Consider the following 17,942-nt stretch of genomic DNA (forward strand, 5'->3'; position numbering starts at 1 on the left):
CGAGAGTTTCGCAGCGGTCGGCTTTTTAGCTGGTTGAGAAAAATATTTAAGGTACTACGAGGTGAAGCGCTGCATCCCCCGTTAAGAGATTACGCGGTTACGAAAGTCTCTTGAATTCGCGCAGCCGTAAATTTTGACGTTTCCCATAAATCTTTGCGTTACACTACTAAAACTGAGAGTTATTGCAAAAGAGGATATAATCGTAAATCTCGGAAAAAAAAGTTAATAAATGAAATAAGTATTAAAAAACGTCGGTCGCTGCCATTGTGCAAAACTCGAGGAATATCACATTTAAAATAGCAAATATATTTTGCGAAATTTCAGAGAAATCCGCGCGAGGATTTTTGTTAAAATGTAAATCTTTTCGATTACACGTGATATGCATATGCAAGCAAAAAAATCAACGAAGATGATCTCTGCATACATTTAACGATCTGTTATTAGATCACGAGATATTTTGCAAGCGCTCGTTTCTAGCAACATGGACGATATAATATTCAACATTAGAAATTGCTTCACTGTAAAACTGACAAATGTTTTGCAGGAAAAAACGTTCAAGTTTGTATCAAAAAATGTTTGCAATCAAAAAATTCTCTTCTTACGCTACATTTTTCAGCGCACGTCAACAAAAAAAAACCAAAAAAAAAAACGTGATACAAAACACATGACAAAACGTTGCGAAAAGCGAGATTCTATATTAAAAAACGTGAAATATCGCGAGCCAGTACGAAAGTAATACTCGCATGAATAAAAATAGTGAAGTTTAGCGGCGAAGGCGTTAAGGATGTAATGCAACCTCGCCTCCGTTTGTTACGCTCGACAAAATGATAAAGTTCTTGAACAGTTAGAAAAAGCTCTCTCTCTCACTCTCAAAAAAAAAAAAAAAGAGAAAAAAGAGGGATGTGGAGGAGATGTAACGGACAGAATCGTCTCGAGTAACGACACCGCGGTTTCGCGTGCAAAAGAGTCTGCGTAGAGCCGGGAGGTGTCCCTTGTTTCCCCGAGCTGCAATGTTGATTACACGGTAAAGCGAGAAAGAGGTGTAACTGGGTGGAGGAGCGCAGGAAAGAGAAAAAAAAACGAGATTTTCACGGCGTCGGTATGACGAACGTCAGGTGGCACGAGGACGGAATATATTATAATTGCAAAAAGGACCGGATCTCAAGACTTCTTGGCTCGCTTGCTCGCCCGCTCGACGGGCGAGCGCTAATTTACTCGGAGCTATTCCCTCTGGTCGCCGCCGCCGCCGCGATGCGGCCCATTTTTGTTTCAAAAGTTCATGAAAGATGGTTGGAAATCCTTTTTTGCCGCGGCGGCCAGCATTGTCACATTAACGGCTAACTTTTGCTATTACCGTATCGTAATCGCTGATACAGTTAATTCGGCTATGCGGAGGGCGACAGGAAAAGCGGTGGCGGCGGCAGAGGAGAGTTCCTCCGGTTTCTCGTTTACCTTCTTCCTTCGGCGAATAGCCCGAGTCTCCTAAATTACCTTGAGACCGCCGCGGGAGTTCTTTCTGTGCCTCGAGCGCGATTTACGAGAGCGTTCGACGGTCGTCGTGGCAAGGAGAAAGAAAGAGAGAGAGTGAGAGAAGAAAAGGAGGAAGAGAGGCGGCTGATCCTCTCACCATCCATTACGAGCACCGTCGCCACGAGGGATCCGCGGATACCATAAATCGCGTATCTATCGCAGACCGCCGAGGGTGGCGGCGCGCGAGCGCGCGACTCGACGATATTACTACGTGAATTATACAGCGTGCATTACAATACGATTGCGATTACGCGACACAATGCTCTCTCGACACCGGCGGCGGCAGCTCGAATTGAACGTCTCGGTCCTCGGGATTCACTGATCGATCGCACCCGATCGTACCCGCGTATTTTGGCAACGGAATGATGATCATTCGGCGCTAATAGCTTCGGCGGGTCAATGGCGTGGAGAACAACGAAACGGTCCTACGATAACGTCCGTGCGACGCGATAAGCACGACGGGACAGGTCACTCGCTTGCATTCGACGCGGCGGATGTAATCGTGCGTGCAACGTTCTCAGACACTCACCGAGCCGAACGCGTATCTGTACACGTTTCAATGATATACACGCGTGTCTTCGTACGGCGATTAAAGCGGCGCGTGCCACGGGAGGAGGGAAAATTGATTCGTCGCGCGCTGATGTTGCAGCAACTCCGGCGCGGAATTTCGTAATAAGCACTCCTCGTAAATATATTCCGCGAAAGGGACGCTTGGAACTCGAACGATGCGCGTTTTTGTAAATTTCCGCTTAACGCCGACATAGTCGTGACTCGCACCCCCTTGTGGTTCTTTCAACGAGCGAGCGATCATTCAAATGAGACGCGTTCGCACGATATGTCAGTACACAGTTGCTCGCGAAAGAGCCACTTTTTGCATTGGAGAGAAAAAAAAAATTTAACGATTCCTCGCGGAAGCTATTTGCATACGCGACCGCAGTGGATTTAACAGCACACACGAGTATTAAGATAAATCGATACCGACATTACTCAATAACTACACCCTACTCTGCCTCTATGATACACATTATCGAGTAATAATTAGGCGTTTGCCGCATACGTATTATCGTGTAAGATCGCATTATTATTACAGTCAAGATCAATTACACGCAATCGCATGCTGAAACGTCAATTTGTACCTGCAGCCGCGCCGGTTCGCACGAACGATCGCTGCATCGAGCTCCTGTTATAAATATCCCATAATTAAGACGTATATAAATAACGCGTAATCACATGTATTGTCGCTTGCAGCAATTTGTCGCAATTTGTGCGCGGCGCCGTGGAGATGCTGTTTCTATCGCCTCTCTCGAAATTCCGCTCGACGGTAACTCAATAACAAGAGAAAATTGTGCTGGTCTTAAAGAAAACGATCACGCGCGGCCGACGGAACGTCGATCAACTCTTAAGAATTAAAGATGCAACCTGTACTACCCGCCTCGTCGCCCGAAGGAAAACTGCGATCAGCGCGGATAACATCGCAAAATCGAACGTGGGAGAGGATTCCATGGAAAGGGGTATTAAATACGTGACTCGACTCGTTCTATCCTTTCCCCGCTCGTTCAGTTTCCACCGAACCTTAAACTATTTCGCGTTAAGAGGCGCGAAAATGAAACCTATCGTCGTTACTACGACCTTCATAGCGTAACTTCACCTGAGAATTTGCCATAACCCGCGCGTGCCCGTAGTTCGGCGAAAGAAAATTGGAAGGAATGGAGGTGTATCAAACTTTGACACGTCATTATCGCGCGACTCACCGACCGGCAATCGCCGGCCGACGATCGCGTGATAAACTGTTCAGAAGCAATAATTTCATTACGCACGAGATGCCTAAGCAAAATATCGTCACATTGAAATTGAAACTGTCTAGTTCCAGTGATTTCATTTATATCTTTCTTTTTTTAAGTATCTTTCCTTTCACGCGATTAATTTGGGAGTTTCTAAGCTTTTTGCTACAACAATGATGACATTGTTTTTTGTGTAAAAATTAATTATTTAAATATAATTAAAAAAAATATATATATATGATCCATTTGCCTAAAGAATTTAACACGAAATATATTTTAGAAAACAATAAAGTGCGTTTGTGAAGTTAGATCTTCACAAGTAAATTAAAGTTGTCGATGTATCATTTATATAATATTCGCTCGTTATTAATTATGATAAACAGAATTATTCACTTGATTATAACGAACGAACGTATCAATAGTTTCACGTCATGTTGTGCATAGCGTACACTTTATATTGTAGTATAACATAATATCAATTATAATTATGTACATATTAATAAATATGCATAATAAAACAAGGTATTTATACCAATCTCATATCCATTTTACAACACGAATTAAGAATTAGGTGAAATTAGTTTCATTTTTCTAGAATTATAATTAAATTTGAACAACGACACATGACATGGTAATTAAAAAGAGATAACGGAGAATAAAAAAGAACAAAAAGAAACAAATGGAGAGGAAACCCAGATAAAACGGGATAAACCGCATTCAACCACACTCGTTCTCTATGAATTTATCTCTCATTTTTCTTAGCATGTATCTGCGTTACAAGTAAGATTATTTTCTCTATTAATAAATACGTGCTGCTAACAGTGCGTCATGTAATGCTCTTTATACATAAATCATTGGCAAAGTGAATACTGTAATATTTTAATCGATGTCGCTATTCAAATCAGAAGCGTTTAAAAAGGCGACGAGTAAACAAAATCTTTTTTTTTTTTTTTTTTACTACCGGCATTAAATCCGCTCGACATTATTCGCTTCAATTTACTCATCGGTGAATTTCAGTGTTTGCATTCATTATTATTAACTTTTATTTGCAACTGTAAATTTATCGAACGTCATTTGGCTACGTTATTTCTCACAGCAACTTTTTTTTTTTTTTTTTTTTTTAATATCAAACTATTTATTTTTTAACTTTTAAAGTTGATTTCATATGTTAAATATAAAGAACTGAAGTTATTAATTTTTATATTTATCACGATTTTTCGATAACCCCTTTACTGTACGTATTATTATAATACGTTTGGCAGAGAAGAATGAATAATATTCTTGACATGCCGAGCTGAAGAGTTTCCATCTCGAAATTCCATGCAATATTTATAAGAAAAAGAAATAAATAATATTTGTGCAGGTACATCATTCGCTCCGCGTGATATTCTTGTCGGGTATGCTCATGTCATTTTCACAACCGTCTATCGTTCCAGCTTTTACTCCAGATTTCCGCGATATATTCGACCGCGCGCAACGCGTACGCGAAATACATATACGTATTATATACACATATATATAATATTTAGAATTTTCTAGGGAATTTAGCGGCAACGCTCGTGATAAATATCACATTTCGCCGAGTGAACCACCCGACGGGCGGAGAGAGAGAGAGAGAGATTCCATTCGAATTCATACCGGTCGTACGTATATCCGGCTTTACGATCCTCCCGGCGCGAAAAGTTCGCGGGCGTGCATCATCCGGCAGGGCTGAAAAATCGCGAGGCATTCGAAAGGTAGGCGATGACACTGCGCCTGGCGATTTGCGCTCGAGGGGATACATGCCGCCAGATACATGAAATTCACTTGACGCCCCATAACGCAATCCGACCGGCGTACCAACTACAATGCCAATTATGATCCATCCCAGCACCGCACTATGCGATAAAGGCCCGTTAAATGTCGTCACACGATTGAAATACACGAAACAAAATCAGATTATGTTGTACGCCAAAAAAAAAAAAAAATTATCGCGTAATTGTGCGTCCAAAAGCATTTTGTTAATTATAAAAATAATAATTTATATATTTCATGCATGTTATTTTCGACAAAGTGTTACTTACTGTTTGGATCGTGTATCCAACGTTTTTTGTCTCCAGCTTTCATTATACGGGGATCGTCCTGAAAAAGAAAGAACAAAATTGTTAGAAAGGGTTCGAGATTTCTTATCTATCGTTACTTTAGTCAAATCGTATTTTTGGATACAGGGGTCACAAGCGAGCATATAGAGATTCGTCGAAGGCCGTTATTTTCGCATCGTCACGGAATCAAGGGTAAGTGGCATTTTGCGCCAAAATGTAGTTCGATTGATACAGCGTACGAAAGCTATCAGATATATATATATACGTGTATACATATGCACGTGGGCGAAGAATATGACGAACGACTCCTTGTCACGTGCACGAAATTCAGGGTTGCCCGGTAAAATAAGAACGCGTAATCTGGCTGCACGGCTTGAAGTTCAGGCCGAGGTCAGAGGTAAAAAGAAAATAGGGTGAAACGTGGTTCAAAGGGGCAGAGACCAGGAGGACGAACGGGAACGAGCTTGCGGGAGTTCGCGTGATAGTTCACGTGCTAGTTTGCAACACGTACACATACGTACACATACACACGTGCACACGAAATTCACAGATAATATCTAAAATACCAATGTGGGAAAATATATGAAATCTAGGTTGCTGACCAGGTTCTAGAGATCGACCGTGAGTTATATTTTTCTAATAAATTTGGTTACTAAATTTTTTTGTTCGACATAATAGATATTGAATTGAAATGAGTCTTCGTTGCGATAAATCAGAAAGAATGTCGACGATAGATTTACGTTGAATTTTGCGAGAAAGTCGATCGGAAGGACGACGTGATTTCTTTTTTTTTTTTTTAATTTTAAATGATAGGTGGAAACCCGACGCAACGAATCGCGTTAGAGATTTCTCTCAGTCGACAGACGTACGACCTAACGTCCTACTTTATCCCTGCGGACCACCTCTAACAAATAGTCCACTGCTTTACGAAGCTATTACCTGGTCCCTTCACTGTTGCGTTGTTTTATTGGCCCTCACACATGATATTTAACAGATTAAAGCCCATTAAAAATTCCCGATTCAGTATGATACACATTAATTATCTTCGTTTTATTTAAATACCTAACCATCGAATCTTTATCATATTAATAATGCTGTATTTTTTTCTAATTAATTTAATGATAACAGTTGCACAAATTATAGCAGAAAAAAAATTTTTATCGACTATTACACTACTTACTATTTTCTCAAATAATTTGCTATTAAATTTAAGTTACGATAAAAAAAAGAAAAAAAAAAAAGCATTGCAAAATGCAGTAAATAAATAAAATATACACTAGTCTAGTTACTCGGAGACCGGAAGAATTTGGCGACAAATAGGAAAACTGCGGTGAATTCCGGCTTTTACCGTTGTTAAATTTATCGAATTGCCGGATAAAGCTGAAAAACGAGCGAAAAAAAGAACGGAAGAGACAGAGAGAGAAGATGCAGCCCGAAAAGTCCGCCTTACCGCGGAGCGGCCGAGCGCAGAAAATAGAACATGTACCCGCCGTTTAAGAGAGAATATCGTTGTCGTAAAGAGTTTTATAACGCGTCGTAAGTGTATTAACCCACGTATCAAAGAACGCCGTCATAAAACTACGGTCGTTTCTATAAACGAGATATTCTAAGATTTATCAGCCTGCGAAAAATAAAGAATTTCCTCATGCGACGTATCAACCCCATTCGCGAGCCGTGCAATATTTGTGACAAATATTTATTTATTCGTTCAAATGATACATACGATTAACCACGCTATTTATGAATCCAATATCCAGCTCGCGTTTCTATTCAGTGCAATCCCAATATACGCCACCTTGTCTGTAATTCCCGCTATTTGTATATCTAATAAATTGCTGTGGTAAATACATTGTGGGCTACAACCCACATATTTATTCTGGAAATGCGACGGGCTTTAACGAACTGTTTTTATACGGGTTGCACCGCGCAGGATGAGATAGAGATAAATATGCAGTATTGCAACGGGCGAAGTATCCGAGGTTAATGCTATAAAATAACACGAAATATAAACTGTAATTTTTTTTTTTTAATTTTATTTTATCTTTTTCTGTAATTGTAAACGCGATGCGCGAATGTGAAGTTACGCTTAAGCTTCTTACGACGTGTGATTGTCATTAGTTTGAGTTTCATAGACGCCTGAAAGTTTAAAGACAGCGGTACACTCGCGTACGTTCAGCGGACAAAGCCGCCGGATGCCTTTTCTCCGCGGATTGTATCACGATTATATTATCGTGATATAAACGCTGCCGCGATGCGCGCAGATACGATGTGCAGGAGGAAATAAATGTCCGACTCGTAGCCCGTTGCAGCTTGCCAAGTGCAACAAGGCCGCGCGCCGCGCGTTCATTAACAAAATGTAGGTGTCTACTGACATCCACATCTCTCTCTCTATCTCTCTCTCTTTCACGCGCGGTACCGGCAACCGCATACATCTGCGCGAATGCATAACCGCTCGCTTTGTAATTCCGTTACTCTCCAGCCGGAATAATTCGCCACTTTTCCCTGCACATGGCTGCATATGAATTATTAGCGGCCGCCGAAACGGCCTTTGAAGTTTACGAGAGACTGCCTTCAGACTGGGCCGACTTAAACCGAGATGAGAAGAACGAAATTAAATCAATTTCGACTAAACAGACTTCTCATCTCGTTGTCACTGCCTGAGATTCCACTCAAAACCGCTAATGATAATTGTCGGTGTCGTTGCGCGGATATTACGCGAAATAAACAACGAGTTGCGTTGATGACACCGGCGATTCAGAGGTGCAGAATGTGAAGCTGAGTCCGCCGTGAAATATTTTTAGTAGCCGTATATGTTTAACAAAAATTATGTCGAATCGAAGAACAGTTTTTAATAAATTCGAATCACGTCGGGCTAGCTGGTGGATTCCGCTTGAAAATTGCCAACAGCACCGCAATCAATCGAGGTACAATTGCGCACCGTTCATAGTGCGTTCGATTGTTACGGGCCGGCTGCAGATTAATAAATCGCATTTATCTTTTGGCACATATTGTGTAATGTTATGTAATATTAAATGGAACACGCGGCGAGCTACACGGTAACAGAAATAGTAAAACGCCGATCGCGTTTGACAATTTATAAATCGCGGAAGCGTTTGGTAAACTTTGAAATTTTTCAGCTGGCACCGACACGTCTCGCAAACGGTGCAGATAATACAAAAGCTCCATCGAGCTTTTGTGGCGTATGAAAAATAGCGTCCGTCGCGCGCCGTCCCAAAAGTAATTACGTACTTTACTGCATCTTATTTGCGCTTTATGTTCCTACAAGGAGCAAGATAAATAGAATCAGTTTATCGATCCGCTGTGTACTGTTCCTCGTCGCTGCGCTCCCGATTCGCTCAATCGGCGAGCTAATCCATTTTAAAAGCACCGACTCGCGGAGGAGAAGTTGGACAAACTTTTCCATTCCGGCCGAATGGATAATCCGGTTTTTTTTTCCTTCGCGCGCTGTGTATATATCGCTTGGTTTGGACCCTTGGAGAAACCGTTACGCAAAAGCACTATAATAAAATTAAAATAAAATAAAAAAAAATAAAAAAAAATAAAAAGAAACGAACATTGACGTTCGTCGAACTTCGGCAATTAGCCTCTTATATACTCTGTTCTCCTTTCTTTGCCGTTGGATTTTGTCGTGCGCAAAAACGCGACAATTTTTTTTACGGTCTCTGTTTCCAAGGTGAACGCTAATGGACATTTAATTTGAATAACGCTTTCGCAATCGCGCAAAATGTGAACGCGATAATTTTCAATAAACCGGCATTATTAGCGGACACGAAGCTTGACGCGAGTTTGCCTTACAAGTTGCGCGGGCTGATCGTTCCCGCGAGATAGAAGGAAATCGTTCCACGCCCGCCACGCCCATTATCAGTTTCTTTCGATCGGGCGAGCGCGAAAACGCGAATCTCGTTTTCCCCATCGCGGCTCGCGTGAATTGCAAAAAGGATGGCGGAGATTTAGGTTAATCGGCTGCGGGTCCCCGACTGCAACGGCCCTCGAGGGCCGCGAAACGGCTTTGAAACGCAGCCAAGAGCACGAAATCGTTCGCTCGCTCGCTCGCTCGCTCGCAACGACGCCGGAGACTGCGTCCGCGTGGCCGCGGAAATTCCTCTATCCGATTAACGCGACAACCGCTTAAGGCTCTTCAAAGGCTGCGCGAATTGACTCGTACTGCCGGGGCGGATTCCGCAGCCGAGAGAATCCCGCGGATTATACGAACCCATAAATATTACTTTTGCGATATCCCAGAGCGCGGGGCTCCGGTAACGGAGATATGCGGAAACTAAGATGAAGGAGAAACCGTCCCGAGAAATTTCATTCGCCGCGGACACGCTGTGGAAAGGGCTTTACAGATCGCAGTAGCTCGATTTCGTTACAAGAACGACATTATTTCTGCAGATGACAATTGCCGCGACACGTTTTATACCGCAGCCCACATTATACGATTTATAATTCGTGCCAGAATTCAGAAGAAAATTCCATTTTACAATTTTATGCGCCGCGTAACAAGAAATCTGACGAGGGGGAAAAAAAAACTTGTAATACGAGCTGTGTTTAAGGGCTTTGCGTGTACTCTCTGAGGATAAGTTCACATGAGGATTCATGTAAAGATTAGCGCTACTGCAGTGATATCGCAGTCCGAAATCCTTAGCTTATGGCAATCTTATTCGACTGTTGGTGTAAACTTAACGTGCAATGGTATCGTTATATTATAGTGCGGGAACTTGTAAGCTCGAAACTCCGGCAATATTACCGCGCCACGCCGCGCCAGAGCGAGAGAGCAGCCAACTAGGAAATATCATTTGAATATTTTCATTTAATAAACCAAGATATTTCAGCGGGGAATGTCTCTTTTCGGCAGAAAAATGTAAAAAGAAAAAATTTAAGCGCGGTATAAATTTCCCCTTTCGAAAAAGCTCAATATGCGCACTACCATAACGATAATCGTTTACATAAACAATATTTATAAAGTGCAGCTGACGATTATTAAACAATCGTGAAACAAAAGCCACTGAAATCCGGTGTAAAATACGTTCCTGTGCGTTGCAAAAAAAAAAAAAAATTTACGATTATAATTTTTTATTAAAAAAAAAATTACTTATTTTTAGTACGGAGAATAAATATGCGCGCAATTAACTGCAATCAAATGGATAATGCTAGAAAATTTTAAATTTTATTTCAAAGTATATAACATAAGTCACATTTACTATTTCACCATAAACAGAATTTATTATGAAACATTTCTCTGCCGTGTATCACATTTTTTTTAAATATGCAGCTTTTAAATTCTTTCATAAATGAAAGTGCAGTGTCGTTTTATTTATCGTTCCACTGTTTTTAGCAAAATTGTTCTAGCTACGGGGGTTTTACATTTACATTGTTGAAGCACGATATTGTTGAAACGCTGAATGTTATTCCGCGACATGCTGACAGATTTGTAATTGCCCTTTACTGAGTCATTACTCGGCCTCTTTTTTTTTTTTTATTTTTTTCTGTTAGTATTTTCTGATTTTTATATTTATAGGTAGATTTTAAATTTTCGATTGCAATTCCGGCGTTTTTATGCTGACGAAACGGACATCGCCGGACAATGAAATGCGCGACGAAATTAAACAACAATTAAAATTCGTTACAAAAGCTACCACGTTTTCAGAGAGATATTTGTTCCCAATGGCCATTTAAAAAATGAAATCGCATTTTCTCGATAATTGCCAGATGCTGTTACACCAAACTGAGAACGTCGAGAATGCATTTCGCGAAATGCGCGGTGCTTTGCCACATTCCCCATTCCCGGTGTCCATACGTTCCGATGCAAACTGTAAATTATTATCGTCGTTATCAGCATTGTTTGTTGACGACAGTACTGGGAGATGCGAGGGACTTTGCGAACTCGCGCGCCCGGAAGACGATGATCGCGGCGAGGCTACAGGCAGCCGCGCTTAACCGAATGCCGGGGGTGAGAGGTCACCGGGGGGTGAGTCTCCGCGGAGACCGAATTGCAGCGGAATGTCGCATGGTCCACTATAAAATGCATTACCTCCGGGACACGTTCGCCATCGCGCTACGACCGGCTATATCCTTGCTGCGAGCGTTTCTACATCGTGCGCACGGTCGTCGATCGTAAATCAGCTTATCGATACCACCAAGCCACGTTACTCTTCCCCTCAGCCCTTATTCCCTCGTACCGTACCAATTCCCGGCTCTCATGTCTATTCTGCTTATTCCCTTTGCGCGAAAAATCGCGTTGCGTTACTTCACGCGACAAACTGACGCGTTGATTAATTACACAGGCCCACAAGAAAGAGAGTATCTTTTGCTGGCGATCTGACTAGGCTAATCTTATGCAGTATTTTGGCCCGCTACATTCGTATTTGACGTGTGAAATCCTCCATCGCGTCATAGTTTTTTTTATCTCTAAAATATACGATGTGGATTTCTCTTACGTTTTTCCGAAAATATAATTAAAAAAAAAAAAAAAAAAAAAAAAAAAAAAAATGTATTCCGGTGTTAATCGACTTCTCCGATAAATGTTCCGTGGAAAGCACTTGCGAAAAGTGTACGGGGTTAATTTGCAGGCGCGAGCGGCGTACGACAGCCTTAGTGGCGTACGTGGTTCGCGCCCGCGGTACACGAAACCGCGGATGGCCAGCCACGCAGTAGTCAAAGTAGGAATAGTCCGAAAGTAGATCACTAGCGCGTCAGCTGACGCGCTGGTATCTTACTCTCGAACTATCCCTCTTTCACTCGTGCCTTTGCCGGCAACCGACCATGCAGCTGGTGCCGCACAACCTACGACAACCTTCTCGGTGGAGTGCGAGACTCGCGCGCGCGGTGTCAGGCCATTGCCCTGTACAAGTTCGCTAACGCGACGCGGCTAGCCGGTCTCAATACCCGTAAAATAAAACTGAATATTTACGTCAAAGTATATTAGCTTTCAATTATAATATTTGCTTGCTAAAAATATATCAGTGATAAATATACTACATCCGCTACGGCCATAAATCTTTCGCGAATTGTCGTGAAAAGTAGAATATTCCGAAAGAAATCATGACGGACGTATTCAGCTAAGCTGTCGAAATGCGGCGTTAGTGTTTTCGTAGCCAACTATTTCCTCTCCGTTAACGTTTCAAAGAAAATCTGCCTTTTTCGCGTTCTCAAACGTCTAGATTCTTTTTTAAAGAGTTTCTCTTGCGAACAAGTTCTCAAAGAACAACGAAGGACAAAGAGTCTTTTCGCGTTGTTACGCTAGCTCGTTCTTCCTGCCGATATTTATCTGTAAAACAGCTCGTTATCAGTTTAACGGAAAAGATTATAAGATAAACTATAAATTACCTCTTTCTTTTAAAATCGGATGGAACACCTAATTTTATTCTGAATTATTTTATTTAAGAGATTGCAGTAATTGCGGAACAAATCTAATTATGGACGGCGGATCTTTATACGGCTTTTAAAAATAAAAAAAAAATTGATCGATTAATATTACGTCGGTCATTTATAAACTGCTTATAAACTATCGAGAAAGTTTATTCATAGATAATAGTATTCTGATTTAGAGACGAGCGAACTGGCATAAAAATATCCGTACTTTCTATTGCAAAAACACATGCGGTATACCTCGCATATTTTTACTTCATAGCTTTTTACAGTTTGCGCGTTTAAGAAATAAAGTTACACCGCGCGTGAGTAACATACGACTTACAAATTTATCTCATCGCGTACGAAGTAAAACCGGGGCATGTATTAAAAAGCAGGAAGAATATATTTTACGTACACGAAGGATAGTTCGTCCCGTTTGAAAATATGATCAAATTAGCGAAGTGGATGGGGGAAAAAAAGGTGTTCTTGCTCGCTCGCAAATATTTGCGACGGAAGGAAAATAAATGACGAGACAAAGGTGGCGGGAAAAACCTAATGTGATCGCGAGTGAAAATGAGCCGAGCAGGCGGGAAAAGAGAATCAACGGGCAAAAAGTTAATCCACGGGAGAGCGAAGAAATTGCGCGCATCGCGAGGCCAGTCCGAAACGAACGACTCCGAAATTTTGCAGCCAAAAAAGTTAATTGCGACAGAGGTGAAAGAGAGACAGAGAGAGAGAGAGAGAAAGCTAAATGCAACAGATGTGCATTAGCCATAGCTCACGCCTACCGTGTATTATAATATACGTGCCACCAGCGGAGATGCCTGCAGCGATGTAAACGGCTGCGTGTAATTTTCAACCCACCACGCCTCAAAAGATCATAGTTATTTATAGTTACGCGATAGAGCGCTCACCGGCGCTTGAGCGCGCATTACAAATAAGCCCGCCTCACGCCCGAGCGCGACACGGTCGGTTGTTGTCGACTGTTGCTGCGCTCAACCCTTTCCCCGTACTCTGCCAGAAGTACATCGTGCCGACGCACTCGGTTCCACTTTCGATCGATGGATTTTTCTTACCGCGTCCGCGAAAGTTCGCAAACGTTAGAAAAATTCGCGTACGTAAACACGCGAGTCCCACGCAACGGCCCCGATGAGAGCTCACCTTCGCCTGTAATTTGAAAGAATAACAGGAGCTCCAAGGCCCCGGCGATTCGCGAAGGCGCTTACGCGGAATCAATCAGATTACCAATTAAGATCGAGAGACTTAATCTAACGGAAGTATCTGAAAACCATTCCTAGATCGGAACGAGCCCGCATTTCGCTACGAACGATCGGAATGATGGCACCTTCGCGATTTCTTTCTTCCGAAACCAGCTGATTCAAACCACGAAATCACGAGAGAAAGATCGCTCGCTGATAAAGGCGATAAAAGTCGCTTTATCGAAATTATTCTCAGAAGACCGCGAATTTCGGGGATACCGTACGTCGTACGTGTTAAATGCGTATCATCTGTCGCTCGCCAAAAAGCAGAGAAACGAAAAATCTTGGCGCAGAGCTAACTCCATTTGCAGCACATATTCACGAAAAGCATACGTTTAACGTAATTCATACGGAAGCTTTTCGAATGATCTTACTTCCTGATAAACCACGCGTGACATTTTCGAAAATAATAATCCGCAAATAATCAGACAGAACATTACACAAAATCAACAAAAAGTTACATATATTTGCGAATATTAATGAGTATTTACTTGCAACGTCATATAATATTTAATATTTAAATAAATTCAAGGAATTAATCAAACCACGTGTGTACAACGTTCTGAAAAAATATTTAAAAAATGTGTACGTACATACGTATCAAATATTAACATTTTACCTTAGCGATTTGCTAAAAAAAAACGGGAAGGGGGAGATTAATGTCATCCGATTGCATTGTTGAAAATCGCGTCGACTTGTCTGACAAGAGAAAATTCACGAGTACCGTAACGTGAGATCAGCGAACAAAAAAAGACATCCCCAGGTACACAGGTACAAGAGGAAATATATGTAGCCGTTCCGACCGTATTATCACGCATCCATATTTACCGCTCACGCGTGCGTGTGCACGCGTCATCGCAAAACAGCGAAAGAAAACGCGGGATAACGCCGTGTGGGTGACTGCAGTAGCACACGAGATGGAAATGTATGCGGGCAGCCGAGGGTACCGGAGGTTAATATGAGGGGAATACGCACACTTCCGAGCTGCGTTATTGCATGCATCGCCGTCGACGATGCAGCCGGGTGTGCGCGACGCGTGTCGGTACGAGGAACGCGAAATATGTTTTATAGTTTGCTACGCGATGTTACGCCACCGCGTACCGAAGTTGCGCGCGTGATTCTGCCTGAAATATTGCGTCGCTCCCAAAGGAAACTCGCGATCGGCTGAAAAATATTCATCTCGCGGAAAAAACCCCGCCGTGAGAGGGAAGGCTGCATTTGCACCGAGCCACTCTTGAAATAAAAAGGACGGAGAGTGTTTATTTAACGCGCCCCTTACGATCAATAATTTAAAATAATTACACAAATAAATAAATGAACAAATATTTAAGTTTCATACGAGTTATAATTGCGAAGCTTGCCCACTGCTAATATTAAAAATGAAATCCCGTGCTTACGAGTCAGCCCCCGAGAAAACTCTGATAGAAATTCAATGGCAATCTAATTACCGGAATGTACAAGAATTGAAAAATGATAAGAAAAAAAATCGCGGCTTGTTATATAAAATATTTACAAATAAAAAGTCGGTCGTGTAAATTCGTTCAAAGAACATAGAGTAAATATTGATTTTCCGCCTGAGACCGCTCTGCAGATGTAAGGATGATGAACCGAGCGCATTCGCCGAAAACGCAGTGCCGCTCGGAAGTAGTAGGTCGGCGGTGGAAATCGATGCATTTTCCAGCAACAAATAAATTCTTGATGACAGTGCCGCGCCAGAGTACAACACACCCGGAAATAGAATACCTTCGGCTCGTCGCTTTCCCATACCGATTGCACGCCGGCAAATGGAAATATCGGCATAGCACACCCATTTTCATCCGCCAACTTTGTGAAAGGTCAACTCCGTGAAACCGCGAAACTCCATACATCTACGTGTCTTCGGCGGCAACACGCAGAAATCGATCCTCTGCTAGCAAGCGAAATTAAAGACTTATTGCCGTGATATCGCGATCGAAATAAATTCGATGTTGTATTTTTAAACGTTTTCTCTCGTAGCTGAGAACGAGGTAACGCCGAGGACTGATCGCCGAAATCTCGAAAGGGATTCGAATGACGGGATCTACGAGCGAAACGCTGCCGTGAAATGTTGCAGCACGTCGACGGGTTTTTCGCAAATATCGCGAAACGTTCGCGACGGGATATCGAAACGGAGGATGGATAAAAACCTTCGTCGATCCGACTTGCAATAACTTGCTATTCAGCAAATTCAGGCGCGACTCTGACCGATATATCTTAAAGCCCCCGGTAAAGCCTCGAAAAATCGACTGACCGATGAGTTTCGGAATTGCTTTCGCCGATCCGTTCCACTCGGAAAGTGTGGTAAGTCAGGGACAACCTACGAGCACGACACCGATGTATGCACAACGAACGAGAAAATAGGTGGGATGAGATGCAAGCGGTTTACAAAGCGGCTACATTATCCGCAAGAATTTGAAAGACTGAAAGCAATTCCCGTCCCTTGTACACAAAAGAGGGATCTACGCTTTATTGGCTCCGAAGCTCATCCTGTCCGTGAAACGAGACGACGGAGATGCGGCAGCAAAACGTGCTTTTCGTAAAACGCCGTGGTACACGTCCTAATCCTGGAAAATTGTATCAGGAAACGGCCGAATCGGTCGATTCGCGGCCGCGGTGAGTGGCGCGTTGCACGAGAATTCATTCGTAGAAACATTTGACGCTCGTGAATACTTGGAGCATCTGGATACGATGGCCCCCGCCGAATCGGCTAATCGTGCGGATCGAGATGTTCAATTTTCATGACACGAAACGAACGGGTGGCCGGATTTCACGACGTCCCGCAGGTAAAGCAAACAGAAAGCGAATTCGAACGGATGACAATGTCAAGAACAAGGATATCCTGGCCTGGGATGCTTGGGAGCCGTTAGATTCCCGTCGAGCGGGACAAACAAACCTATCGACGCGACGTAACTCCGAGGAACTGGAACTGAGGGAAAGTAAATGGATTTGCGAGAACGAAATTGCGAAATGGCGGAAGCAACGGCCAAAATTCACTACTACTGTTGCGCCGTTGGTCGAGTCTGTCCGTCGCCTCTCGATCGCGATAACGTCGATTGGCAGCCTGAGAGCAAAACCACCCCGAAAGTCGTTTGACGCGGATAAAATAAACAGTACGACTGACCCGTAACTCATTAAAACGAGTCCGATTTGTTTTACCCCCGGTAAAAATCGCTATAACAAATCGAAATATGAACAAACTTTAAAGTCAGAATAATCTACTGATATAAATATCAATAATTATTTTCGTCGACTTTAAATCGCAAGGAAAAGGCAGAGAAGAAACGAGAGACCGTGGCGCGACAACAAGCGCAATAACAATTTGATCAACGATATTTCTGCGGGCGATCGAGTCTCGAAAAAGGGCGAGAATAAACTTGAAAACCTGATTGCGTTTCGTTCACATTTAACGCTCGATAAGAACAAGCGGACCGATGAGAAAAATGAAGAAGAAAAGCGCGATAGGAGGAAAGATCGAGACCGATAGGTTATTATTGAAAAGGAAAATACGATCGCGCCGTTTCATCGCGCTTAATCCGCAGAAACGTGCGCAGAGACGTACGGAACGAACAATGTTATTTACGATCTGTTAAAGATTCCAATTGCAGTAACAATTAATGCCAAATAATTTGGCCGCGCAAAGGACAGCGTTGTCGCATTAATATTCAAGCGGCGTAGATGAACGCAAAACACGATGGAAGCTCCAGGCAAAGACTCTTGACATTGATCTGTATACAACGATGTAGACACCATCAAAAGCGATTACATCATATATGGACAGGATTTCCATTGCAGATCGGTATGTTACATCTTTCCGTTCAAACGCGCGATTAAATTAAAATTAATTTTTTTTAGAAAACATGAAGAAGTGAATGACGAAAGATTTAAATTATCAGAAGAAAGAT

General features: G+C 42.4%; 1 protein-coding gene across 1 annotated transcript in view; it reads right to left on the reverse strand.

Moving 5' to 3' along the window:
• Cow (Proteoglycan Cow) overlaps positions 1–17,942 on the reverse strand; it is a 79,743-nt gene that overhangs the window by 31,679 nt on the left and 30,122 nt on the right. The window contains exon 2 of the mRNA XM_070668071.1: positions 5,375–5,432. Within this exon, the coding sequence (XP_070524172.1) occupies positions 5,375–5,432 (58 nt within the window). The remainder of the gene's footprint in view (positions 1–5,374; positions 5,433–17,942) is intronic.

This window comes from Cardiocondyla obscurior, linkage group LG02, assembly GCF_019399895.1.
Source record: "Cardiocondyla obscurior isolate alpha-2009 linkage group LG02, Cobs3.1, whole genome shotgun sequence".
Lineage (NCBI taxonomy): Eukaryota > Metazoa > Arthropoda > Insecta > Hymenoptera > Formicidae > Cardiocondyla > Cardiocondyla obscurior.